Source organism: Rhinolophus hipposideros, assembly GCF_964194185.1.
Source record: "Rhinolophus hipposideros genome assembly, chromosome: 4".
NCBI lineage: Eukaryota > Metazoa > Chordata > Mammalia > Chiroptera > Rhinolophidae > Rhinolophus > Rhinolophus hipposideros.
This window is the reverse complement of record NC_138050.1, coordinates 34,792,840-34,820,741: the sequence shown is the minus strand read 5'-3', so window position 1 is coordinate 34,820,741 and position 27,902 is coordinate 34,792,840. Positions and strand designations below refer to the sequence as shown.

Here is a 27,902-nt window from a genome sequence, read left to right as displayed (position 1 = left end):
GAATATAGCCACTTGCAGGAATTCAGTTATTTATCCTATCACAATTCCATCTTTGCAGCTAAAGAAAGAGTGGGATAACTTTCTGTAGGAGGGGACTAGTAAGTTGTTATGTTCTAAATAAGACTTTTTTATGTAAAAAGTTGTATATTATCGTGATAAATATACATTCTTAAAATATTTTAAAGTATAAGTGAGTAAAAAGAAGAAAAAAATATTCTAATGCCTCCATTCAATCAGTATGTTTGAGCATACTTACCTCTTTTCTATGTTCAAAAATACATTTTTTCTGTAGAGATCTATGTCAATATAGTTTGTCAAACTAATTTTATCCCTTAATATGTTGTAAATATTTTTCTAATGTCATCTGTGTGTGTGTGTGTGTGTGTGTGTGTGTGTGTGAGAGAGAGAGAGAGAGAGAGAGAGAAATAGAAAGATTAGAGAGAGATGGTGACCAGTGTTTGAAAGTAGGCAAGAGGCATGGCTTCACATAGCAAATCATTGTCGTTACCCTCCTAATACTAGTGTAGTAAGCCTTATTTTCTAGTTTGATAGGTTTGATAATTCCTTTCCTTATCATATACTAACTTTCTAAATTATAATTTAAAAATATATCCACATTCGAACTATTTACATAATATTCGCAGAGTATTTATAATCTAGCTACCATTTATTGAGGTTCTACCATTCCTGTGTAAAGAAAATGAACTTTATTCTATACTCAGCTCATTTTACTTATTTAGTTTATAACTGTTCAGTCAAAGCTTATTTAGTTACTAAAGGAAGTGATGAGCAGATTCTCTGTCATATTGCTACATTTACATTTATGATATTAAATATGTCTATGTCATATAAGTGATTCCTGCTAAATTACTGTATTATTGACTTTTTTAAAAGATTTTATTAAAATACGGGCGGTAGGCAGAATTTTCTAGTTAATAATGAATTTAAAAATATTTAAAATAATTCTCAAGTGCATTATAATTTTATTAGTGGCATTGGACTTTTAAAAAATTAACACACACACAGAAATAAAAGTTCTCTCATCATCAGCCACTCATTCCTAAGTATATTATGCAGTGTTTTCTTCTCACGTTAACCATAAGAACACCAAGCCCGAGAACCTATGAAATCTTCCCTGATAAATCCTGACAGAAACTGCATTTACTTATTTTTGTTTATAGAGACCCAAGTCTTTATAAACTTGTAAGTTTATAGACTGTCTACAAACTCTTAAGTTTGTAGTTCTGTGTTTTCATATCAAGATTACACTACACTTCTTAATCTTGATACCACATTTTTCAGACTAGACAGTACTGAGATTAAAACTAGTGTTCTGTCAGGTAATAGATTAGATATACCTTATCTATTCACAACAGACACACCTATCAAATCCCTGAGTAGTTTTGAGTGACTTAAACTGGCATGTTTCTTCTTGACAAGTTTTGGATTAATTTAAATTTTCTTTCTCTAGTGTGGCTATAATCATTTTGATTCTTGGATGCACTAACACAATGTATGTTAGCCAACAATAATTCATTTTTAAATTAAGCAGGATTTTTTAGGTTGCTACAAAATCACCAAAATCTTCTACAAATGAATTCACATAAGGTGTGAATAGAATTTTTATTTCACACATTCTTAGAAGTTACGCATGTTTCAGTAGAATGACATGGGGGTGGGGGTGAAGACTATGCTTCTCTTTGACAAAGCCACATTGTACTTAGAAATAGTGGTTATATACCATTACACCTTTGAAAATACCCTGGGTTTACCAGCAATGTAATATAATACTGTTGTGTGCGGCAGAAAACAAAAAAGGTAAGCTAATGTGTTTTCTTTTCAAGGTTGGCTAGAAGAGATTTAAAGTGTATAAATTATCATTCTTTGTGACTATTCTTTAGATTTCAGTTGTGCTTCTTAAAACTTCTACAGGTACTTAAAACAGATGCTGAGGAACTTGTCTCCAGAAGCTATTGGGATACACTGAGACGTAATACAAGCCAAGCACTCTTTTCAGACCTCGCAGAGGTATAATTAAACCTCAACCAGGTCATTGTACTATTTGCCATATTGTTAATCTAGTCCTCATTTCATTTGAGAGTCACAATGATGAAACCAAAAATATACTTTATGGTTTTCCTTTTAATCCAGTAAAGCAATAATTTCTCTATATAAATGGTGTATTTGAATATGTCAACTGCGCTGGCAGGGGCTGCAGGGTTACCTATAATAGTCTATATTAAATCAACATGCTTATTGTAGAAAGCACAGCTTTCCAAGTTAATTAAAAGGAAATATTTTTTACTTAAAGATCACTTTCAGAAAATTTGAAAATACTGTTTTAGTATATAGTTTCACTGACTTTTTTAACCTTACAATTTTCAGTGATACATGAAATGCTGAAACTTTTAACTTGGTAAAAGATAGCTAATGCTTTACAGTTATAGTAGATTTAAACCATTAAATTTCCTAATAATTAATGGTGAGTCGCTTACCAAGAGTGGGGTATGGAGCAGTATCCTTTTCAAGGAAGGGAGGAACATTTCTCCTTGACATTGTTTAGAATTGCCAGTGCATAACTGGGGACACTGGCCCTTAAAGTCTCCACAGTAAGCCACCGTGGCCTAGCTTCAATTTAAGTCATGTCACTTGTTTCTCCCCATCCACCTCTTAGCCTCCAACCTGTCTTTACTCTCATTTAACTCTGCTAGAAATTCTCACAATAAGACACAATCTGCTAATTAGATGTTGAATTTAATTTAAATCTTGAGAGGTTTGATATCAGAAGACAAGTCAGTTATCACACTCAAAGTTTATATGATATGATGATAAGACCTTTTGAACACGTTTATCACTCTGTCGGACGTGTGCTGGAGCTGGCTTTTATAGCGTCACATAGCTAATTCTGCACATCTCTTCTCAACTCATCATTCTGTAACATCCCTTTGGTACCTTGGAAGTGGCTACGATAGTGGCTATGATAGATTTAAATTTTCTTTCTCTAGTGTGGCTATAATCATTTAGATTCTTGGATGCACTAACACAATGTATGCTAGCCAACAATAATTCATTTTTAAATTAAGCAGGATTTTTTAGGTTGCTACAAAATCACCAAAATCTTCTACAAATGAATTCACATAAGGTGTGAATAGAATTTTTATTTCACACATTCTTAGAATACCACAGAAATTGGCAAACACTACAGATCAGGCTATTCCCCTCCCTCACACACCCCCACCCCCGATTGCCAGTTTACTAGCACACCATTGGCTGTAATCAATCCACACCATCATCATAAGCTGCTAAATTAATTTAATTCATTAATGGAACTTAATTCAATAATGGAAAATTGACTGTAGTTAAGTTACAATTTATTCTACTTCCTTATAGGTTACTACTGATGCCAGTGTAAAACTGAAATGTTTATAGAGTATCAGTATTTCAGGATTCAACTTGGTTAGGAAAGAAAGCTTGGAAATATATTTGTACGTCTTTGTTTCTTATATATTTAAAATGTAAATATTGAGATAAAGCACTTCTGTTTAAATACTGTAGGTAAACTTGATTAGCCTCTCATTCTTATTCCAAGGCTGTTTCTAACAATAGATTTTTTTCAGTTATGGTAAAACCATGTTATAATGAAAATTTGAATATGCCACAGCTGATACCACTTTCTAATTAAAATAATAGATAATAAATTCATAGTACAATATAAACCTCTCATATAACTTGAATACAGTCTGAGTATCAGATTATAGAAACTGTTTTGAGTTTTATAGATCAAATTAAAAATTTTTTACTTGCTACCTTACTGTCCTTAATAAATTTCAATTATTCAGAAACTTCACTAACAAATCAAGAGTTTGAAGATTTCCTCCAGCCCTTGAATAGAGCTTCATAAAATTACCACATTGTAATCAATAAAAATATGTTGAAATAATATCCTTAAAACTTTTTATTTTAATAGTTGGACATATTTTCATTTCATGCAAATTTACTAATTTGTTTATTTCAATTTTGATTAAATCATTTAAAATAAATTCTAATCAAAACAAAGTTAGATAATGGCCTTTCATGTAAATGACCCATGGGGTTCTTTTGTGTCGTTTTCTGGCTTTGTTATGAAAATACCTGAATTCATTTTATTTTAACAATGAGCGTAAGAATCAAAGGGATAAAGTCTATTTTTGTCTCAATTGTCCTGTGAGTTAAGTTATATAACACTGTTTGGATACCAGGAACAGTGGTATAGTTTTCAATGATTCCCAACAGTACTGTGTTTCACTGAATGGGGAGAGAAGTTTTCACCATTTCCATTTTCTAATTTTTTCTCTCTAATGTCAAACTGTTGGTTATGCCTCTGTGAGTCTGGATTATCTGGATAAGTGCAACCTAAGTCTAATAAGATTTTGATGATGAAAGACTAAATGAAGATCTGCTCTGCTCAGTGGGCATGAGAAAAACTGGCTGAATGAGGTCATTATTTAAAACCTGTGTAAAACAAAGCCATCTTATTTCCGTGTGTATGTCTTGAGGTAAAGGACATCACAGCATTAGAGAGAACATGCCGTAATTACGGTATCTGAGTTCACTAACTTTTTGTTGTCCTGTAACCTCTCATTTTAAGACTTTTTTTTTTCAGATCCATGTAACGTGTAGTTTCAATAACAGAAGTAAAAATGCACCACTTAAAAATCTTTTTTTCTCAATAATCTTCACCATTATTTTCTATCTTGTTGGTCCTTTTTCAACTTTTTAATATATTTTGACACAGCAAAAAAAGTAATAATAGCTGACATTTATTAGGCATTAAAATGTGCCAGTTATAGTGCTAAGTGATTTACAAATGTGTTACCTAATGCTTACAACAACCTTTTAGAGTAGGTACTGTTGTTATTCCTGAGGATAATAATATCCTCAGAGAAATTAACTTCCCCAAAGTCGCTTAACTAATACGGAAAAAAGTTAGAATTCAAAGCCAGAAGTCTGACTCTCAAGGTCATCATCTTATTTGCTCACCACACTACTGCTTACAAAAGTAAGCAACTTTTTCTGAAACATCATCCCTCTCCTCTCACCCATTTTGTCCCTCCTCCACATTCCATTTCTCTAGCTTCCAAATGGATACCCCAGTTCTTCATGCTGACTTCTGATTGTCTAGAGTGTCCACCTTTATGCCCCATTTAAGCACGCCTTCTCAAATATTTCCTTTCCCTACTAATTTAAGCTGTTCCATGCATGATAGACTGATTAGACTTAATTATATACAATCACAAAAGAATGTTTATAATTAAAATGAAATATCTTACCCCTCCCCAAAGGTTTTATGCTTTTTTTCAAAGCATCTTATGACTACCAATAAGAACATTTGTATACTTCATTTACATCATATTCTAATCTTATCCTCAAAATTGTTGTTATAGATAGGGTTATTCCCATTTTACAGATAAGGTAGCTGAAGGTCAAAAAAGTCAGTGAACCTAGGTCTTCTGATTTTAAATCCTCCCCTGATTCTGTTACAGCAGCCTCCCTCCTCAACCTTAAGCTACTGGTAAAGGTAGTGGTGCCTTTTTAGCACGACTTAACATTACATGAGTCTACTGTCATATGAAACACTAGCACCACCATATTCCTCAACATCCATAATAGGCTTGTTCAAGAAGGTATATTTAAAAGATGACACCTGGCTTCCTCCCTGTTATTGTCCCCCACCCCCACCAGCAATCAGATCTTCAAAGAAGTTGGTTACATTACAGGGAACTCCTTGGTTATTCCAACTCCTGAGAATACTTGGGACTTGTCAGCAAACTAAACTGAGAAATAGTAGAGATCTTCTAAACCCGTTATAAGGAGGCTGTATGCTAAAGGTTATTTAGAAAAATCCAAGCTAAATTACTTAAATATAGAGTATTTAAAAGATAACTAAGAATTTCAACAGTTTTAGATATTTAAAGTACAAGATACCCTACACGTTGGAGTTCTTAAGAGAGACATGAGTTAGTCAATGTAGCAGAGAGATTACCTTAGAAAAAGTGTCATGAATTAAAAAAGCACATGTTGGAGGGAAAAAGACCAATCAAAAGACGTAGTCTCTATAACCCCATACTAATCATTAAAAAAGAATAATATTTGGTTTAGGAAAAAATAAAGATCCTATAAAAGTTAGGAAATAGCTATCTTCATGAAAGATTGGGAAGAGGCTATGAGGAATCAAAGGATTACCAAAGTTTAGTGTATGAAAGAGGGGTAAGACAACTGATCCCTTGTAGAGAAGTATATGCTTTCTGTTTCTGATGCTTCCTATGGAGTATATGGGAGAATTATAATCATGTGAACGTTATTGTGCTCGAGTTTATAAGATAGGTATGAGTTAATGGCCAACTCAAAAAAGACAGAAAGATTAGGCAAATGAAGGGAATTGAGGGAGGGAAAGACAGGAAAAATCTCTAAAACTACATGAAAGGAAGATTTCCATAGGCGATGAACTTTGAAAGGACTATAATTAAGCTATTTTAAGAATACACTTGTTGGAACTTGGTTTATCAAGTTGAGTGGGGAAGGAAAAACCCACTGGAATGAATTCTTATCCATTCAAAAAAGAATGTTAGACTTTTCCTTGAAAAAAAGTATAGATGATGTGAATTACAAAGTAATACCATTGTAGTTTCTCTTTCAGAATATAGTATCTTCTATTTAAAGTATCATAAATATGGAATAGAATAGAAAAGAACCATGGTTAAAAGAAGTTGCTTTGTAAAACTTGAGACCATTCTTTTGTCAGCCCATATGTTCAATACATCTGAAGAATTTACCTCGTTTGAAATTCCTGAAAAAATGGAATTTTCAGGTTGATTAGGAAAATTTATACTGTAAATTACTGAAATAAAAATAAAATATTTACATGATTACTAAAGGAGTTCAACTATTGTAGATAATTTAAATATAGATATTCTAAATGCACAATTTGAGGTTGAAAACTTCCTAACATATCTTTAAATTTTTTTTTGAAGATAAAGATAGATTTTATTCATATTTCTATTATCTAATTTTGAACTTCATTTTAACTATAATGGCATTTATTAATACAGCCTTATGCTTTTCATTCTAATGTTAATATATTACCTTCTTGATATTTATGTGTTGATAAAATTCTTTGAGGGATATTGGGTATCCCTATTCTGTTTTGTTGCTAACTTTTAAATTGTGATTTTTTTTAAGCGTGCTGATGACATTACAAGTTTAGTAACAGATACTACACTTCTTGTACACTTTTTTGGAAAAAAAGGAAAAGCTGAGCTCAACTTTGAAGATTTTTATAGGTGAGCTTACTTTTTTATTTGTATTGAAAAATGTTAACATGCTAAAGTGAGAAAGGTCCTTAAAATTATCCAGTGCAGTGATACACACCTTTTTCTGCTTTTATCTCAACTGAAGGTACTATGTATAACAAATACCCACTTTTATCAGTTCTGTATACCAGTGTTTATATTGATAAGTGTAATAGGAAATTACTGAATGATAAATAAAATGTCTGACTAGCTGGATTGTTATTTCCTATACATTCAGAAGAAAGTATATTACCAATTTCTTAGCCTCAATAAGCCAAAGTAATAAATAATAATAATCATGTATATACTGTTTACTACAGGAAACACTAGACACTACACATTAACTCCTTTAAATCTCATCACTAGGGTATTTTTATTATCCCCGTTTTACAGATGAGGAAGCCAAAACCCTGAGAGGCTAAGTACCATCTGTTACTGTCACTCTTCATTTGTCTTATTCATTCTTTATATATTTTTGTCATAGATTCATGGATAACCTCCAAACAGAAGTTCTAGAAATAGAATTCCTTTCCTACTCGAATGGGATGAATACTATCAGTGAAGAAGATTTTGCTCATATTCTTTTACGATATACAAATGTGGAAAATACATCAGTATTTTTGGAAAATGTGCGTTACAGTATACCCGAAGAAAAGGTATCTAATCCTCCATTATTTATTTTGTTAACATGTTATGTAGGTCAAAAAAAATATTTTGTCCTTTTGTTAGTTCTTTTGCTCTGTGGATTAATAGAGATATTTGGATATATTTCATTCTTTTTTCCTATGTATCCTAAGTGCCCTGGCAAAATTTTAAAAATTGATTAATATTCTGGGTAGATAATCCATATTTTTCTGAGATATTCTAAAAACTTTAAGGTTGTGAGCACTTGTTTTACTTGGATTATGAATATCATTTTCCAAGAGAATTCTGTTGACCTCTGTGCTTTTACTACTATATTAACATCACCTGATATAAAGCACTTTATATTGACATCATTTCAGTTATACTTTATTCATTTCTATAATACACTTAATAAAAGGTCATTTGAAGATGGCCTTCAACTTGATGAGTGAGTGATCTTATCAGCAGTTGAAGTGAGGTTTTTTTTTCAGAGTTTGGATGGTGTGAGTGTTTAAGAACCTGGGACAACTGATTGTCTGTTTGTTTAGTAAAGTGTTTTGTCAGCAATTCTGATCAGTTGTGCATTATCTAGTGGTATTTAAATGCATCATTGCAACCAAATGGAACTGGTGTTAAAAGTACCCCCTCAGGCATGGGATGTTTTGGATATATTGCCTTATATTTGTGTTTGCAGAAGGATCAAGTTAATGTATCCAAGAAAAACTTGCAAATAGTTTGACTTTGTTTAAGATGGATACACCGACAGTGCTAACAATTCTCCACATCCCCTACCGAATGAGAAAACAGAACTTGATGCATTTGGCCGTTAGTTTACATAATCTATTTTTGTCTGTTTTACATGTTAAACTGGATTTTTTCAATTCATAAATTGGAAAATAGTGGAAATTATACTAGTTATAATAACTATACTATGTCAAACTACTTGGGTATTTTTAGGACCTTAAAGAATCTTTTTATTCTTTCATCATGTGGAAATTTATAGAAATCTGTAACTCAAAAAGTTTAATTCCAGGGTAAAGAGCATATGGGACCTCTTTGTACTGTTTTTGGAACTTTTTTCCACATCAAAAATTATTTCAAAATAAAAAGTTTTCTTTCAAGTTAAATTCAGCTTTTAAAAACTTGATAGAGGTATCATAAGCACTACAAATCATTACAATAAAAATGGGAAAATTTAGCAAGTGAACCAGCATTGATTCTCATTGATTTGGTTTTTTTTTTTTTTTTTTTTTTTTGCGCTGTCTCATCAATCCTTAAAACACTTTCCAGATATTGACATCTTTCTTTTATAAAAGGGGAAACTGAGGCTCTCCGATACTTAAACCCTTGCCCAGGGTTTCAAACCCAAGACCCTAAGCCAATGATATTGCTATCACACCCTGCTTTTGTCTTTCCCTTCCTTTCACCCCTCATCCCCTTCTCTCCAAAACAATAACAACTGCTACTCTTTCAATAGATTCCATTTTACATTTCAAAAATACTTTAATTTTCACTCATTTGTCTACTAGATATTAAGCATCTACTATTTACTAGAGGCCTTATTCTAGCCACTGTGGAACAAGTGAGAAGATACGTAATATTCCTGTCATTGAATTACTTAGTGGAGAGATACAATAAACAAGTAAGCAAAAAGATAAGTAAATGACCTTTTTTCAGATAATGATAAATATTCTGAGGAGGACCAAAAGTTGTGGGCAGTGGGAAAGAAGATGCACTGTTAGGGAAAGCTTTTCTGAAGTGGTAGCTTTTGAGGAAAGACGGTGAGGAGTGACTTGTGCAAAGACCTGGATGAGGAGCAACGCAAACAGCAAATACCGAAGTTTGCCAACCTTGCTTTAGAGCATAGGTGTGATGTTTGTTCACTGAGCAAGTATTTATTTAGCAAGTGTTTTCTGTACACCGTGACATTCAAATGTGATCTGACTCATGTGCTAGATATGATTTGATTCATTCATGTTTCAAAAGATCGTCTTGGCTGGTACAGAATAGACTTTAGTTAGACCCACTTTGAAAGAAAAAGACAAATTTGGATGTTGTTATAGGAGGGCAGGAAAGAGATACATGGTCAGATACTGGATCCTTTAAAAACTAGAGCTGATCAGCTCTTATATTAAAGTCTGCTGGATCAGACTTTAATATAAAGGAAAATGAGGAATCAAGAACTCCTAGGTTTTGGCCTGAACCACAGGTGCTATTTACTGAGCTAAGAAGACTACAAGTTTGGGGTTAGGGAAGAATCAATACTTTTATTTTGGACAAGTTAAGTTTGAGATTCCTATGAGATACCTGAGTTCAGAAATTATGCAGGCAATCGGATGTTTGACTATCGCAATCAGGGTACAAACCAGGGCTACTTTTCGTAATCATTAGTGCTTAAGCTGTGTCTCCAGCTTAAACTTCTCCCCTGAATTTCAAACTTTTACATCATACAGCCTGCTGCGCCTCTCCACTTGGCTATGTAATACATACCGCAGGCTTAATAGTTTCAAAACTAAACTCCTGGTCATCCCAACAAATCTTGCTCCACACACCATCTTCCCTGTTTCAATGACTGGAAACTATATTCCTAGTTGTTCCAGCCAAAATTTTCAGACTCCTTCCCCTCACATTCTACATACACTTCATCAGCAAATCTTCTTGACACCGTCTCTATCAGAATTTGACCACTTCTTGCCGTCTCCATTGCTACCACCCAAGTCATCATTCTCTCTTGCCTGGATTATTGTAGTTGCCTCCCAAATCATCTCTCTGCTTCCAACTGTGCTTTCTTACAACCTGTTCTCCATTTCACATTTAAGGAAATGCTTTATACCATGATTCAGATTTTATCATAGTATCTCCTCATTTTTCTCAAAGTAAAAGCCAAAATTTTTGGTGGCCTACAGAGCCTACAGAGGCTGTTCGCTCCTTACCTTTGACCTCATTTCCTATCATTCTCCCTCTTGCTCACTCTGCTCCAGGCACACAGGCCGTTTTACTGTTTCTCAATACCAGGTAATCTTAAATCTCAGGGGTTTAGTATATGTTCTTTTCTCTGCCCTGAATGCTCTTCTCTTAGATAACCACATAGCTTACTATGTAATTTCTCAATGATTTCTACTCTTCCAATCTAATATATAAATAATGACCTATTATACACATAATATATAACCTGTAATATAATAGCTTATTATGTAAATTATAATCCTCTCCCTTGGCATTCCCTATTCCTTCTTGCCTTAATCCATTTTTATTTCCTTAGCATTACCGTCTTCTAACACACTATATAATTTGCTTATTTTTATTTTTTATCTCGGTAAACAATAGAATATACTTATTTTTATTATTATTTTTTGTCTGTCTTCCCCAACTATAATGAAAGCTCCAGGAAGGCTCGTATTTTTGTCTTTATTATTTGCTGCTATATCCAAGTATCTGGAACCCCTATTGAATGAATTGATAGATATTATTTAAAGATGTAGAACTTAAAGCTTTTCTATTTTTGTGAATTTTACCTACAGATATATTCACTTATATGAAATGGCAGATTTACAAAATTATGTGTTATAATTAGTGTTGTTAGCAATAGCAAAAAGTTGTAAACTACCTAAATGTCTTTCAGTAAGTCACTGGTTAAATAAATTGTAACATATCTATAGAATGGAAAAAGGTGAAGCTGAAAAAAAGACCAAGAAAATTCTTTGGGTACTAATATAGAACAACCTCTAAGATATAGTACGTAAAAAAGAGCACAATGTAGAACAATGTATATAGTATACTACTACTTATTTACAAAAATAGCCTATGCTAGTTCTGGAAGGACCCACAGAACTAGAAAAACATTGGTTCCTCCAAAGAAGGGAACTACATGGCTGAGGACAAGGAGGGGGGAGAGGGAGATTTGTGTTTTCCACTCTCGTGCCTTTTGAATCTTGTACAGGTGAATAGAATACATTGCCATATAAAATAAATAATTTATTTTTTTTAAGGCTATGGGACCAGGTGAACTTTTCTAGGAGAGAATGTAGATAGCGACTGTAGAAGGGAAGGGAAAGGGCTTGTCAGAGTAGCCATATAATGTAAATATTAACAAGAAAGTAATAAAATTATCATTATTAAGCTTTGAGGAAACTGATGTTCAGAAAGATTTAAGTGACTTATCTTCATTCAGCCAGTAAATTTCAGTTTGAATTTTCTGTTTATTCCAGAATGGTACATTTCTCTCTACCTTTTAAAGTTGTTTATATTTCTAAAAGTTAATATATAGTTGCCATTTAGATCAGTTACCTATATAACTTTAACTTTAGTATAACTTTAGTATAAATAGTGACATACTTAATTTATGAGATGAGCATGAATTTTGAGTTGAGAACAAGTATGGTTTATACACTTGAGGTGCTCATAAGACCATGTTTTCTAGATGGTTGTTTTTACTTGGATGATAATGTGTTCTGATCATTTGTTTGGATTTTTCGAGTTAATCATTTTTTTAAGGTAAAATGCATGTAACATAAAATTAACCATTTTAAACTGAACAATCTGTGGCATTTAGTATATAGTGTTGTGAAACCACCATCTCTACCTATTTCCAAAACATTTCATTATACCAAAGTAAACCCTATACTTAATAAGTGTTCCCTGCCCTCACAATCCCTGGTAATCATCAGTCTGCTTTCTGTCTTGGTGGATTTACCTATTATGGCTATTTTATATAAATATAATCATGTAATATATGACCTTTCATGTTTAGCTTCTTTGGTAATATTTTTGAGGTTCCTCTACATCGTAGTGTGGATCAGTACATTACGTCTTGTTATAGCTGCGTAACATTCCATTGTATGTGTATACCATTATTTGTTTATCTGGCCATGGACATCTGAGCTTTTCTCCACCCTTTGGTTATTGCGAATTGTGCTGCTATGAATATGTGTGTATATGTATTTGTTTCAGTACCATTTTTCAGTCCTTTGGGGTATATACCTAGCGTATAATTGCTGGGATATGTATAGTGTATATATTCCACCACCACCCCTTTTTTATAGCTATTATAGTGAATGTGAAGTGGTATCATTGTAATTACCTTTACCTTAACCAAAATTATTTCTTCATATGGCTTTGAGTTACTGTCTAGTTTCCTTTCTTTTAAGCCTGAAGGACTCTCTTTAGCATTTCTCGTAGGACAGATCTGCTAATAATAAACTCACTTAACTTTTGTTTATCTGAGAATGTCTTAATTTCTTCCTTTTTGAGGATAGTTTTGCACATATAGATTTCTTGGTTGACAGATTTTTTTTTCTCTCAGCACTTGAAATACTGTATCCTACTAATTTCTGGCCTCCATGGTTTCTGATGAAAAATCAACTGTTAATTTTATGGGGATCTTTCATGTGAAGAGTTTCTTTTCTCCCGCTGCTTTCAAGATTATCTTTGTCTTTGTCTTTTGACAGTTTGAGTATAATGTGTGTTGGTGTGGGTCTTTTTCACTTTATCATACTTGGAGTTCATTGAGCTTCTTAGGTGAATAGTCTTATGTCTTTCAAATTTGAATTTGGGATGTTTGTGTTCAATCATTATTTCTTTAAATAGTTCTCTCTGTTCCTTTATTTCTCAGTCTCTCTCTTATTTCCAGAAGTCCTATAATGTATATATTGATACACATTATGATGTCCCCAGGTCCCTTAGGCTCTGTTCACTTTTCTTCATTCTTTCTTCTTTCTCCTCCTCAGATTGAATAATTTCAATTATCTTATCTTTAAGTTCACTGTTTCTTTGTTCTACCTGCTCAAATCTGTTGTTGAACCAGAAAAACTCTAGCTAGTTTTCTCATTTCAGTTATTATATTTTCAGGTCCAGAATTTGTATTTTATTCTCTCTTACAATTTCTGTCTCTTTATTGATATTCTCAGTTTGTTCACACATAGTTTTCCTGATTCCCTTTAGTTTTTCATCCATGGTTTCCTTTAGTTCTTTGGGCATATTTAAGACAGTTGATTTAAAGTCTTTGTCTTTTTAGTCCAGTGTCTAGGCTTCCTCAGGAATGGTTTATGTGGATTTATTTTTTCCAGTGAATGGGCTATATTTTCCTAATTCTTTGCAGCATTGTGATTTTTTACTAAAAAATAAGCATTTTGAATATTACAGTGTAGTAACTCTGGAAATCAGATTCTCCCCTACAGTTGTTAGTTTGTAAAGTAGCTAGGAAAAGTCACTATACAAATGGGAAAGACTGTATTCCTTGTTGTGTACAGTCGCAAATATTCTGTTCCATTATCTTAGTAGTTAGACAGATAACTGACAAAAATTTCCTTCAATGCCTAGAGCCAGAAAGAAAAAAATACAGTACTCTCCCAGTATTTGCAGCTCAGCTCCTTGTTGGAGCACTCCTTTAACACTAAGCCAAGCTACCTAAGCCTCTTCATTTGCTTTCACCTCCTGCTTCCACAGAGCCTATAGACCTGCCAGAGGTGGTAAGCTAGTGTCCTCTCAGGTTTTTTCAAAGCATGCATCAGTTCCTGGGCATGTCCAATTTCTCGGGTATATGTAGTGGCCCTTTGAGCCCCTATTCTCTCAATACCATTCTTGTTAGCCTCTTCCAGGCTTTTGTATTTTGTCTGCGCTTGTTCCTTCTGTCACTCCTTGCTTCAGACTGGCACAGAGTGTGTATGTCTTTAAATCTTTTGCTAGATACCATGTTACCAGGAAAGCCACTCCAGTCCGAGGAGAAGGGCATGAAACAAAAGTCAGCCTCTGTGCTGATCCCTCAGGGAACCCCTAGACAAGTCAAATTGCACGCCACAACATTTAAGAATTGGCCCGTATTAGCCCTCTTTCACCAGGAAGCCAAACGACGAACACCAGCTACCATCATAAAAGCTGTCACAGCATTGAAAGATAAAAATGGTAGTTCAATAGACTAAAACACCACAATACTCTCTCACTGAATTTCAGGCACCCTTCTCTTTATTAATCAGTCCCTACTACTTGCTGTAAACTTTGGATTAGAATCTAGAGTTCCACAAAGTTGATTCTATCAGTATTTCCCAGCTTTTAGTTGTTTTGCTGGAGGGATGAAATCTTCAAGCACCCTACTCCACCATTGTCCATGACATTACTGCCCCATTCTCTTCCTAATCTAATTGTTTCAGGCTTATGTACTTTAACCAAAGTTAATAAACAAGTGCACACATTGGGAGCACTGTCATGGCTACAGATGGAGTACATTGCCAACCTGTACAACCAGTGTAATTACAGTTGCAGTTTGATATGTACAACATTTTCTGGTTTGTCTTTTTATTGAATTATGTCTTATTAACTATCTCAGTTTTGTCCATTTATGCCTTGCCATAGTTCAGTTCAAGTGCAACTATATATGCAGGGTTACATCTTCAATGACATATTTCAGTAAGCATATGTAATTTTTTTATTGTGGTAAAATACACATAACATATAGTTTACCATTTTAAATATTTTAAAGAGTAAAATTCGGTGGCATTAAGCCTCTTCACAGTGTTGTGTAACCATCACAGCTAGTTCCAGAACTTTTTCATCATCGCAAACAGAAACCTCATAGACATTAAAGAGAGTCACTCCCTTTTTCCCTTCCCTTCAGCCCCTGGCAACCACTAGTCTGCCTCTATCTCTGTAGATTTGTTTATTCTGGACATTTTATATCAGTGGAATTATATAACATGTAAATTTTTGTGTCTGGCTTCTTTAACTAAACATAATTTTTTCAAGGTTCATCCATGTTGTAGCAAATAATCACCACTTCATTCCTTTTTATTGCCAAATAATTCTGCATTATATATGAGGTATGATCACAAAAAACGGTGAATGTTTAAATTAAAAAAGATTACAGTAAAGATACATTGTCATTAATCCTCCTCAAAATACTCCCCCTCACTTCAAACACACTTATCACATCATTCTTGCTACTTTCTGAAGCAGTTCTGGAAGTCTTCTTTCGCAAGTGTCTTTAGCTGCACTGTCTTGGCTGCTCCTGAATCAATTCAAAACTGTTAACCTTTCATGTTCATTTTGACTTTGGGGAAGATCCAGAAGTCGCACGGTGCCAGATCCAGCGAATAAGGTGGATGAGGACACACCTTAATGTTTTTATTTGACAGAAATTGCCATACCAGAGCGATGTGTAACATGGAGACTTTCCATTGTGACCATACAATATTGTGAATGCTGCTGCCAAGTGCCATCCAACAAAAAGGCAGCGATCTTCAATATGATAAGCAGCGCTTCAAACCTTAGTAACAGTATGTGACAAGTTTCAACTTGTTTGGTGCAGTCAGTTGAGTGTGAGCTACGGTTGAGAGAAGGTGTGTTTTAAAGTGTGCCATAAATCATCCTCCATCATGACAACGCTCCATGTCACACATTGCTCCTGGTATACAGCCATTTCTGTCAGATAAAAACATTATGGGGTGTTCTCATCCACTGTATTCGTGAGATCTGGCACCGTGAGACTTCTGGCTCTTCCCCAAAGTCAGAATGATTCAGGGCATCAAGGCAGCCACGACAGCACAACTCAAGATACTCACAAAAGAAGACTTCCAGAACTGCTTCAGAAAGTGGCAAGAATGATGGGATAAGTGTGTTCAAAGCGAGAGGGAGTAATTTGAGGGGGATTAATGGCAATGTGTCTTTTACTATAATAATTGTTTTTTAATTTAAACGTTCACTGTATTGTTTGATAACACCTCATAGATACACCACATTTTATCTATTAGTTAGTTGGTGAACATTGAGTTGTTTCCAATTTTGGCTATTTTAATAATGCTTTTATAATATTTGTGTATAATTTTTTTGTGTGGACACGTTTTAAATTCCAAAGAATTAGATATACTCAGAGTGTATAGCTCGGTCACATGGCTACCATAATGTTTAACATTTTGAAAAACTGCCAAACTGTTTTTAAAGTAGCTGCAGCGTTTTGCAGTCCCATTAACAATGTATTGTTTCTAATTTCTACCGCATCCTCACCAACACTTGCTATTGTCTGCCTTTTTAATTGTTGCCATCCTAGTGTGTGCGGAGTGGTATCACTGTGGTTTTGATTTGCATTTCCCCAGTGAATAGCAATGTTGAATATCTTTTCCTGTGTTTATTTGTTGGCCATTTGTATATCTTTTTTGAAGAAATATCTATTCAAGTCCTTCTCCATGATTTAATTGGGTTGTCTTTTTGTTATTGATTTGCAAGAGTTCTTTGTATATTCTAGATGCTAGACTCTTATGAGATACACAATTTATAAATATTTTATCCCATTCCGTCAATTGTCTTTTTACTTTCTTGATAGTATCCTTCATTGCATGCAGGTTTTTAATTTTAGCTATTAAATATAGGTCTTTGAGCAATTTTGAGTTAATTTTTATATATGGAGTGAAATAGGAGTCAAACTTCTTTCTTTTACATGTGGATATCCAGTTGTCTTAGCACCATTTGTTAAAGGAACTCTTCTTTCTCCAATAAGTGATCTTGGCACCCTTATTGAAAATCAGTTGACCACAGATATTTGGGTTTCTTTCTGGACTCTCAATATGTATGTATTTTTGATGTTTTAAAATTTTCAGTTATTATCATTTTATTTTTGTTAAAATGTAACCTACTTCTTTTCATTCCACTTCTAACAATTAGGACACATTTTATTCAAGTCCCAGTGGTTCATTACAGAAGTAAATCTGGGGGTGAGAGTGAAAAGAAGAAATGTCTATATCCCCTCTCTCCACCACTTCCCCAGACCCTTTTCCTCACTGCTGTTAAGAATGGATTGCTTGTCCATCAATATGCTTGTCCTGTTTTTCAACTTATAATTCTATATTTCCAGACACAAAAAAGTTTAATCTACACAAGATAATTATTGTATGGTTTCTAATTTCTCTTTCTAAACATGAGAACCCTGCTTTGAAAATCTAAAGGTTCAGAGGGTGAACGTTGTATCCTGTCATTCTTTGCTTTGCTTTTTAACTTTATGCTTTGTAAAAGTAATAACAATTTTGTTTACACTTTGCTTAAAAATATCTCATCCTCCTATTTTTCACTTTTACCAGCATTAACCTGTCACCCTAAGACAGAGACTGTTGCTGTGGCAATGGGTCACATAAACTAGTACAGAACTAGAACAGTGACCAGTTTCCCAGGCAACAAGCTCTCCACCTCAAGACAAACCAGAAGAGGTTTGTCTTCTGGCTTGGTCTCCCTAACTGATTCAAACAGTCCTCTCCGGAATACATACCATAGCAGGTGGGATCGTGTCCCCAGGCAGAATCTAGGGTTGGAATAGCTATCAAAGAGAAAGAAAAATGTGAAGAGAAAGGACAGTGAGGATTCTCCTTGCAAGTAAAGAAGGGTTGTAATTGAAGTGGAAATAATGTATACCAAAATTGGATATTATTACTTTGATAATAAATTGATAATTAATATTATTTTGATTATAAATCAATCAATAGTTGATTTTTATGAAAATAGACGCCCTTGGTTCTCTCCCTGTCTTTCCAGTGCTGCCTTGTTAATTTCCTTTCCATTTTTAATACTACATTAGGGCCTTGTTAAGCATAAGCTCTTAATATGGCCCTCTGCTCTTTTCTGTTTACTTTTTTTTTTCCAATCACTTTTATTTTGCAGAAGAGAACTCATTAATTAAATGCAACTTTTCATATCCAAATTTGTATTATCGGAGCTACATTGCGCTTGGTTTAAATAACTTTCCTGTTTAACTGAAATAATAGCAGTGATCATAAGTGCAGTTTATGTAAATGACATTTCAGAGTCCTTTCCAGTGGTTCCACACCAGACCCTGTGTTGGAAGTTCAGTGACACCCCCCGTCATTGTACTTCCTCCTGCTGTCCTAGCAACGTTATCATGGCAGAAATAAGTGAAAATGCATTACTGTTGCCTTATTCAACATTTTGATTTAGCTTTGTCATTATAAAGACATTAATGACCTAATGCTTAATTATACTTAAGGAGTACATGTACAGGAGAATGATTTTTTTAGGTGGGTTTTTGTTTTTCATCCTTTTTTTTTTTTTCTTCATCCTTGTATTTACTTTCAAGGTTTAAAAAACTCCGGCCTGAAATACAGAGTACAAAATTGCAGCTTATTTATCCATTTTTATTTTAGCATGTTTTTTAAAAAACTTTGTGCTGATATAATAGTGTTTTAAAAATATTTTCACTTGTCATTGTAATGGTAGCAACACTGCCCAGTGGAAAAAAATGAGAGTGAATTTTACACTCCATTTGGAGAAAGAAGGTTTCAGAATGTACCCCTGAAATGTTTACTTACAAGACATATTACACATGCTTAATCTATTTACTTCTAGTAAGTAGAAATACTTATTTTAATAAGTTTGGCACTACTAAATATATTTACATATATTCTCCCAATATAGGGCATCACATTTGATGAATTCAGGTCATTTTTCCAGTTTTTGAACAACCTAGAAGACTTTGCAATAGCCTTGAATATGTATAACTTTGCAAGTCGTTCTATAGGGCAAGGTAAGTAATCATCTTTTAAAACTTAAAAGCAAAAAATAATTCTACATTGTTTCTAGGGACTTTGACAGCAAATTAGATATAGCATATTAGCCATCATCTGGCTTGAAAGTTTGTTATGTAATTCAATGGGAAATCTGCTTTCCCTAAGGGAAGTTTAGGGAAATATACTAAATTTTTGTATTAAACTCATTATCCCCGTTTCATATTATGGGGAAAAGCTAATGATGTTTGTAAAGGTTCAAAGAGGAGGAAACCTCTTGGTAACATTGAGGGCTGTGTGTCTACCTATAGAAGAACCAGCTAGTCATGCCTCAAACATCATAGAATGATATTTATATTACTGATTTTACCCACAATCAGTTGCTGGCTCAGCAACCTGAATTGTGTCAACAGAATCACCTCTTAGCCATAGACTTAAATTAACTGAGTTTTAGGAACGATAAATAAAATTGAATGCCGATTTTGCTTAATTTACAGAACAGTATAATTGTTATAGAACTCAGAATGCTGTTGACCTCAGGACTAGCTCCTTCTTTCCCTGTAGGTAGACTAACAAGTCAAGTCCTTTTTCTAGGATTCCGTGGCTATGACTGCTATGCCTTCTTCCCTCATGGTGATATCCTTTTTAAGTATTCTTGACATATGAGGATTTTCTGTTCATGTCTCTAAGGTGATTTGACCTGTGTCTGTCATAATCTATTAGATGTTATTTCCCAAACATAATCTCAGAGGACAGTCATTATTTTATTGCCAAGTTCTAAGAGAAGCCAATCTGCAGCATCTAAGTAATTATATCTTTCCCAAAAACATAGAGATTGACTTCCTCCTTGCTTCATTCATTCATTGAGGAAGAGAAACCCAAAAATGTGTCATATTTCACCCTTTGTCTCGTCTAGGTGTTCAGATAAGCCATCTTCTCAACTCAACCCATTTTAGTGTTTTAAAACCAGAACCTTTAGGAACCCTGCCTTCCCAGACCAGTGTTTACTACCATGATAAACCTAATCAACCAAGAAAAAAAGAAAAAGAAAAAAAAACCCTCAATATCTGTTAACTTAGTTCAGAATGGAAGTTGCTCTTTTACTTTGTGGAACTGGGAAATGGAAAAAATCAGTTGTGTACTCTTGGAGGTGCTAGGAATATAACTCTTCCTTTTCTGTTGCCACTACTATTACCTCTCAAAAGGACTACTGCAGTAGCCACCTCAGTGGTATTCCTGCCATTACCCACCTTCCTCTTTGATGTTTCCTAGACAACTCACAGAATATTCTTTCAAAACACAGATTATATATCTACAACACACCTGCTTCGGAAAACTCTTCAGTTCCCCAACTGCATGTTGAAGAATGCACAGGTTCCTCACCTCCAAGTCCCTGTACAAGCTCCAGCTCCTATGTGTCCAGATGGCTCATTGTTTTCAGAACGTGCCTTATACTTTTCTGTTCCCTCCACGCCTTTGTTCATTCATGTCGTATCATCTGCCATTTCTCTCATCTCTACAAGCTGACATCATCTACCTTCAGAGCTCAGCTCAAATACAAAGTCACAGCCTTTCCTAGTCACTGCTCCTCTCGCTCTTCTCCGTACACAGACAAGGCATCACTCGTTTCGAAATTCTCGTAGCTCTTGGTTGGTACTTTTTGTATGATCCTGTGTAATACAGGGCACTTGTCTCATCTCCCATATGAACTGTAGGTTTCCTGAGAACTTGCTCATCTTAATAACCTCTGAAGTATCTGTCTTTGATAGTAGGTGCTCATTAAACATTCAGTGAATATGAATGTATTGTTAAACTAAGATACAGTTATCCTTGGTCCCTTAAATTAAAACTACAAAAATATTTTGTTCCCTAGAAGATAGCATGATTAATGGAAAGTCAAGTTACATAAGTAATGACCCATGTTTAGGAAAAAGCTTTTATAACCTTGCTAGTAATGAATACATATTATAAAAGTAATGTTAATGGTTTACTCCTTTTCTGTAACATTTATCTAGATGAATTTAAACGTGCCGTCTATGTAGCTACTGGCCTCAAACTGTCACCACATTTAGTGAACACAGTCTTCAAGATTTTTGACGTTGACAAAGATGATCAATTAAGTTACAAAGAATTTATTGGAATTATGAAAGACAGACTCCATAGAGGATTCCGGGTAAACCTATAAATTTCAAGCCTATTGTTATCCTTTTTAAAAACTGAAAGAAAAAATCCATCTAAGTTTCAGAAATAATATAAATTTTTACAGATATAAACATGAAATGTTATATTTGAAAAGGAAAAATATAAGGCCCTACATACTTTCAAAAACAATTTGAAGTAATAAAATATAAGGCTTTTTAAAAATATAAAACCAATTTGAATTTTAATAACTTATTTTTATACTCCATTAGTTTAATGTCTTCATCCCAATTTGTGGGGGGAAATGCCAAATATTTTCGATTAATTCAGTCTGCACACTGAGTGCCAAACTTGTTAGTATACAAAGAAATATCACTGTTTCTCATTTTATATGATGCTGATTTCCACAAGGCAGCTTGAGACACTTAAGTCACTGCATATTCAGTACTTTTTGTATGGAAAATAAAATAAAAAACTTTTTGTATGTTGAACCATTTTTCCTCCTAACATCTTACACTGAAAAGTAATTATGAGAAATTCAGTGATTTTTTTCCTCAGAAGAACATTTTAAAGAATGAAATATAACGTGAATCAGTAAGTGTTTACACATCTAACATTTGTGGATGGTACCACAAATGGAAAAAGGAAAAAAAATTGCTAATGACAGCTGGAGTATTCAATCTTCCCTCTTTGGTAAGAATACCCCTAAGTATAGTACATTTAAAAAGAGAAAAAATTACACATACAAACGAATCAAGATTCATGTTAGAAAATGTTTTTAAAGATTTTTGTAATTACGTTTTTAAAGCCAAGCTGTCTTAATAAGATACTGTGTACTTAACTGCCATCTAGTGGTTAATTGGTAACATTTGGGATGATGGCACAAATACCTGAAAGGGCATACGTATATTGAAAATCATTTATTCTTCCTCAAAAATTCTAGAGTAACAAGATAAAATTAAAATATAAACTATGCTATAAACCTCTGACACTGTATTTCTCTCTTGGGTGTTATGTGTTTCTATTTTTGCTTTCTTTATTGCATACCTGTGGCCCTATAACATTTTATTTACATTTGCATTTTTAATCCTCTGTTTCACAGGGTTATAAAACAATTCAGAAGTATACCACTTTCAAATCCTGTCTGAAGAAGGAACTTCATAGCAGATAAGTATGTAAGCTTCGCTGTCTAAATTTGTTCAGTATCAGTAAAGGAAGAGTCGCAATTTATTTATTTATTTTTTGTTATGACATTTAAGAAATAGAATTTATTTTTAATTTTTAGGTCGGTCACTAGTTCGATTTAAGAATTACTCTTTTAATGATTTTATTTTAGACCAGTAATTCAATTTAAGAATTAATCATTATAGCAAAGGACTACTTTGTTGTAATTAAGTTATAACATAAAAATGAACTGGAATAAATAGTCATCCGACTGAAATTCTCTTGGAGTGCCTTGATTGAAAATTTTTTTTTTAACTTGCAGCTTTGCACCTGAGCAGATACAAAATAATGACTCTAGATTGGATTTTTATAATCTAGGATTATTAATGTCTAAGGAGTATTTGCTACTATTTTTTAGGATCGTGATTCCAAACATCTGCTACAATAATAGCAGCTAATTTTTTCAGTTATTTGAAGTGCTGGCACTATATTAGGGGTGCTTCCACATGCGGTATCTCATTTAATCCTCACTGACAGAAATCCCGTTTAACAGCAGGGAAAAGAGAGGCTTAGTGAATAATTTGCTCAAGATAGCTTGATAGTAAGTCGCAAATTAGGATCGAGCCTCATTCTGTCTAATGGGAAAGCCATCTTATTTATTAACTATCACTGTAGTTGAGGAAGATACAGGAGATCCATTCAATTTGTATCAACCCAAAGAAATGCCTCAAACTTGTTGCTGATCTCCAAAATGAAGGTTTTATTTTTTCTCTTTTCTTTTAAAAAGAAAGTCAACTGGGACTATGAAATTATGGTTTATTATGGGTTCCAATTAAATAAGTCTCTACTTGAAGGTTTTATTCATTTCTACATGTTTGCAAATATATATTTCTTGCTGTTTTTCTCAAGGTTGAAACATTTATATCAGTCTATAGCATTATTACCAAAGTAGTCCCAAGGGATATCAATGCATATTATTCTAAAAACAAAAAAACGAAACTGCTTAGTCAAATAAGTTTGAAAAATACCATAATAAAAAATGTTAAATTAGGTTTCTTAGAACTTATGAGATCTTAATATGGCTCTATTTATTTATTTGTCTCTCATAAAGAAAAGCGCAGTATTCAGTATTTTCCAAAATAGCTTTGAGGCCTAATGTTTTACGGAACCCATTTTGGGCAATGTTGATCTAAAATGTTTAGCAGCAAGTAGGCTTATTTATTTATCTAAGGTGGTAACAGTTGTGATTAAGCTAACAAAAGAAGTCAGGTCTTCCTAATCTCTTGAAGAACTTTATACAACCCTGTAAGAACTTAAACTAAGCATTAAAAAGTAAGACCGTACTGTCTAATGTGTCCATATAAATAGTGTTCCCAACTAATTCGTCATATAGTGGTGTCACACTGACACTTGATTCTATGTAGTAGTACATAGACCCACAGATAAAAATGACTACATTTATTCTAAACCTTTGTAAGACTAAGGGTTAGCCAAGTTACCAAACAAAACACTGAACTTTAAAGGAAATGTTTTATGATTAAGTCTTTGATTCTTATGTTTTCTGTTGGTTTTTTTATTATGTACCTTACTGTTTCATATTATTATCATAATACTATTTGACATACCATTACCTCTGTATTTCATCCTAAATAAATATTGCATATATGTATGCATGTATGTGTGTTTGTGTGTATATGTTTTATATATATATACATTTTTTTGACTAGGTACTTGTAAAGCAAACATTAAAGGATTATTATCTACATGACAAATGCAAGAAGCAAAAATTTCAGAGAACAGAAGCAGGTTTGAGATCAGAAATTGTAGAAATGAAGGAGAAGGTGAAACACTAAAATTTTTTTCTTGAACTGAATTCTTGAATGTAAGACAGATAAAATGCATCTTCTTACTAACTACAAAAATTATGTGTTATCACTTTGAGCTTTTGCCTTGATTTGCTGAACTCTGCACTTCTTCATTCCTTTCAGAAGTATATAGATACCTCCACTGACTATATAAGAATGTATTTTAAATATTTTAAAAATTTTATTAGAAATTTGCCTAACTTTGAATTAATGTATGGCTTCTGGAATCTAGGTCACTTAAAAATGAAGAACGACATATTTTCTTTGGTTTTAGACTGTGAACTTACTTTAAGAAAATTAATATTCCCTAAGATTTATCTATCTTAGGGCCCTAGAATTGTTGATAAATCTCTATTACTTATCTGGTTTTTAATTATATTGAAATTGTTTTGAAAAACAAATAGAATTAAGCTACTATACAACACGATGGTTTACATTATTCTTTTAACTTTTAAAAGTACATAATTAACATACATTGTTTGAATCACTTGAATCAGGTTTTTAAAAGTCTGTGTTCATTTACCAAAGTCAACAGAATGTCTGGTATTCTTTTATGTATACAACAAAGAAATTTAAAATGCAGATTTGTTTTTCTCAAAAACTGTCCCGTAGTGATGGTAAAATAGTGGTAGTTGAAGCAGAGTCGTCATCCTTGTTTTAACATGATGCTGCTCCTGATTGTAAGTGGTATATGTTAATAACACTAGTCACAATAATATCTTAGCACCTGTACCTTACTCATATTGTTAGTAAATGCCTGGAGCATCAAAATGAGTACTCTAACAGACTAATAGAAAATGCTTTAGAAGAATGATGTAAACATTAGTAGAAGTTAATATTTTGTTTCTTGCAAAAGGACCACATGCAAAAGTGATGCCAAACAGCCGATAATCATAATTTAAATATAATTTAGTATTTCAAAATAATGTCTTAAAAGAGGGAAAAAAACACTTTCTATTGAAAACAAAATTAGATTTTCACATGGAGAAAATAATGTACTAGTACTTAATGGTTAAGTCTGTTCAATTAAAAAAGTTACTGTATAAAAGGATACTGTACAAAAGTAGAACAGTGAATTTAACATATCAATGTATTGTATGTGGAAGATGTGTTCATGTATCTTCTTTTCCAAGAAGTATTTAATGTAAATCGCACACACTCCATTACCTTGCTTTTGCATATGAAAATAGGAAATACTGACTTTGTTTTTATAAGTTATTAAATGTGAAATTGATAGCTGTGCATCAGCCTATTTATAAAAGTGTTATTTCCAAGAAAATGTTTTTATTAGCATTAACTATACGTTTTTACATTCTTTATCTGATTATTATTTATTACATTGATATATAGGATTCATAATTTGGGGATCCCACATAGTATACTAATTTAATTTCACCTGTTTTCAAGGTTGATTCAATTGATTGACTAAATGAAAATGCCTCCCAACTCATTTAACATACCCCAGGTCTGTTTTACCATACACTGAATGTTCTCAATATTATTTGCTATCTAAAATACTTGAAAAAAATGAAATGTACTTTTATCTTTGACTGTAAGTTATATTAGAACAATCCTATAAATGTACATTAAAAACTGAATTAGCTCATTAAAATTATTTATAATTCTGCTATTCTCCCAAGGAATACTACATGTGCAATCTTTTTTCCTTATTAGCAGAATAAATGGACAGTCATCTGTTTATAAGACTGCAGCATATTGAAATGGTAATAAATAAAATATTCTGGTCAATAAAAATGGAAAAGAGTAGTAAATTACAATGATTCCCTACATACTATTACTCTTGAACTTTATGCTCTATAAAATGAGAAGTAAAAATAATGCACTGGATTGTTGTTTACATCAATTGAAAACATGTTGAATGTATTAAAATAATAATGTATGTACTATATACATGTATGCTATTATTCCCTTTTATTTTCTTCTATAAGCTATTCTTTAGAAAGATAAAGCTATACATAAAATTTTAGTATCATACTCTTTGCAGTCTACATGATAAAAGTCTTGTGATACTTCTCAGAATCATTTCATATTAAGAAATTCATTTAACTGAAATTCCAGTTTATTGTTCTTTTTTGTAAAATGTAATTATAAAGCAACCTGTCTACCATTCTTACATTATCTTAAATAAATATACCTGCTCTGTATCAAGAAACTTTGCTTTTATGTATATCTGTGGACTAATGTCTTTCTGAAACGTCACCTCCAAACTTTGGGACTCGTTTTTGGTTACCAAACCTCCATTGATTTTATACATGCCATAACAATACATGCCAGTGAAATTAATCTCATCAGCACCTTTGTAGGTAAATAAATCACAGCCATAAAGCCTGTCAGTGTATAATAGGAATTCATACTTGGTACAATTATAGTCATTGGTACTGGGAAGCTTTTCAGAAAGTTTACATGTGACTTAATGGAATATCAGTTTTGCTTTACAGACCTGATTGCTTAAATGGCTTAAGATAATTAAACCACCACTGCAGCAGCCCCTTTTGTACTAACGTTGGGTATTTTGTAGGCATCCTCTTACTATGGCAACTCCTAGAAATTGACCAGTTTTCAAAATTCAGTAATTATCCTACTTTTTATAGCCATACAATAAATTAACATTTTACATGCTACTTTTACTTCCAAAGAATGTGAAAATATGAATTATATAATATTCAACAAGATAAAAATTTTAAGTGCTAAAAAAGCATTATGGTTTTTTTTCTTTTAATTGGCAGTATTTTTACTTAGTAGCTCATGAAATAATGGTACATTTTGCAATCAATCACATTTTAAATTCTGTGAAATATCACAAGATGAAAATCAATGCCAAGATGTAATTCTCTTTACATCTTTATATATTTATAATTCTCTTTATACATCACAATCAGTATTTTTGGCACACATCTTAAACTAAGGAATATACTCGTATTTATAATTGTGACTGTATTCATATAAATACACGATGCTCAGAGGAAGTAAAAGCATTATTATAGAAGTTTTCTGAAAAAGATAAATTTTGTGCAGTATTGTAAAGGAAGAGAAAGACAGTGGTTTTTTTTAGAAATAGAATAGAGAAAATAAGAAGAGAATGGAGAAAGAATCTGAATGAAGACATTTTTAAGATGGGATTGAGTAGACAGTTTTAAAAAAATAAATTTAAAGAAATGTAAGTTAAATTCTTGATGATAATACTGTCAATACGTCCTTTCACATACCAGATTGAAAAGATAGAATGGTTCTGTAGTATATGGTATTGGTAAATGTATGAGTCAATT

General features: G+C 33.0%; 1 protein-coding gene across 2 annotated transcripts in view; it reads left to right on the top strand.

The window, feature by feature from the left end:
- Nucleotides 1–26,782, top strand: part of MICU3 (mitochondrial calcium uptake family member 3) — an 80,231-nt gene extending 53,449 nt beyond the window's left edge. For both annotated transcript variants that reach the window (XM_081047210.1, XM_081047209.1), the window contains 7 exons: nucleotides 1,933–2,028; nucleotides 7,219–7,319; nucleotides 7,813–7,984; nucleotides 19,359–19,467; nucleotides 21,463–21,620; nucleotides 22,689–22,757; nucleotides 24,478–26,782. In XM_081047210.1, the coding sequence (XP_080903336.1) occupies nucleotides 1,933–2,028; nucleotides 7,219–7,319; nucleotides 7,813–7,984; nucleotides 19,359–19,467; nucleotides 21,463–21,620; nucleotides 22,689–22,757 (705 nt within the window). In that variant the 3' untranslated portion in view covers nucleotides 24,478–26,782. The remainder of the gene's footprint in view (nucleotides 1–1,932; nucleotides 2,029–7,218; nucleotides 7,320–7,812; nucleotides 7,985–19,358; nucleotides 19,468–21,462; nucleotides 21,621–22,688; nucleotides 22,758–24,477) is intronic.
- The last annotated feature ends 1,120 nt before the right edge of the window (nucleotides 26,783–27,902 follow it).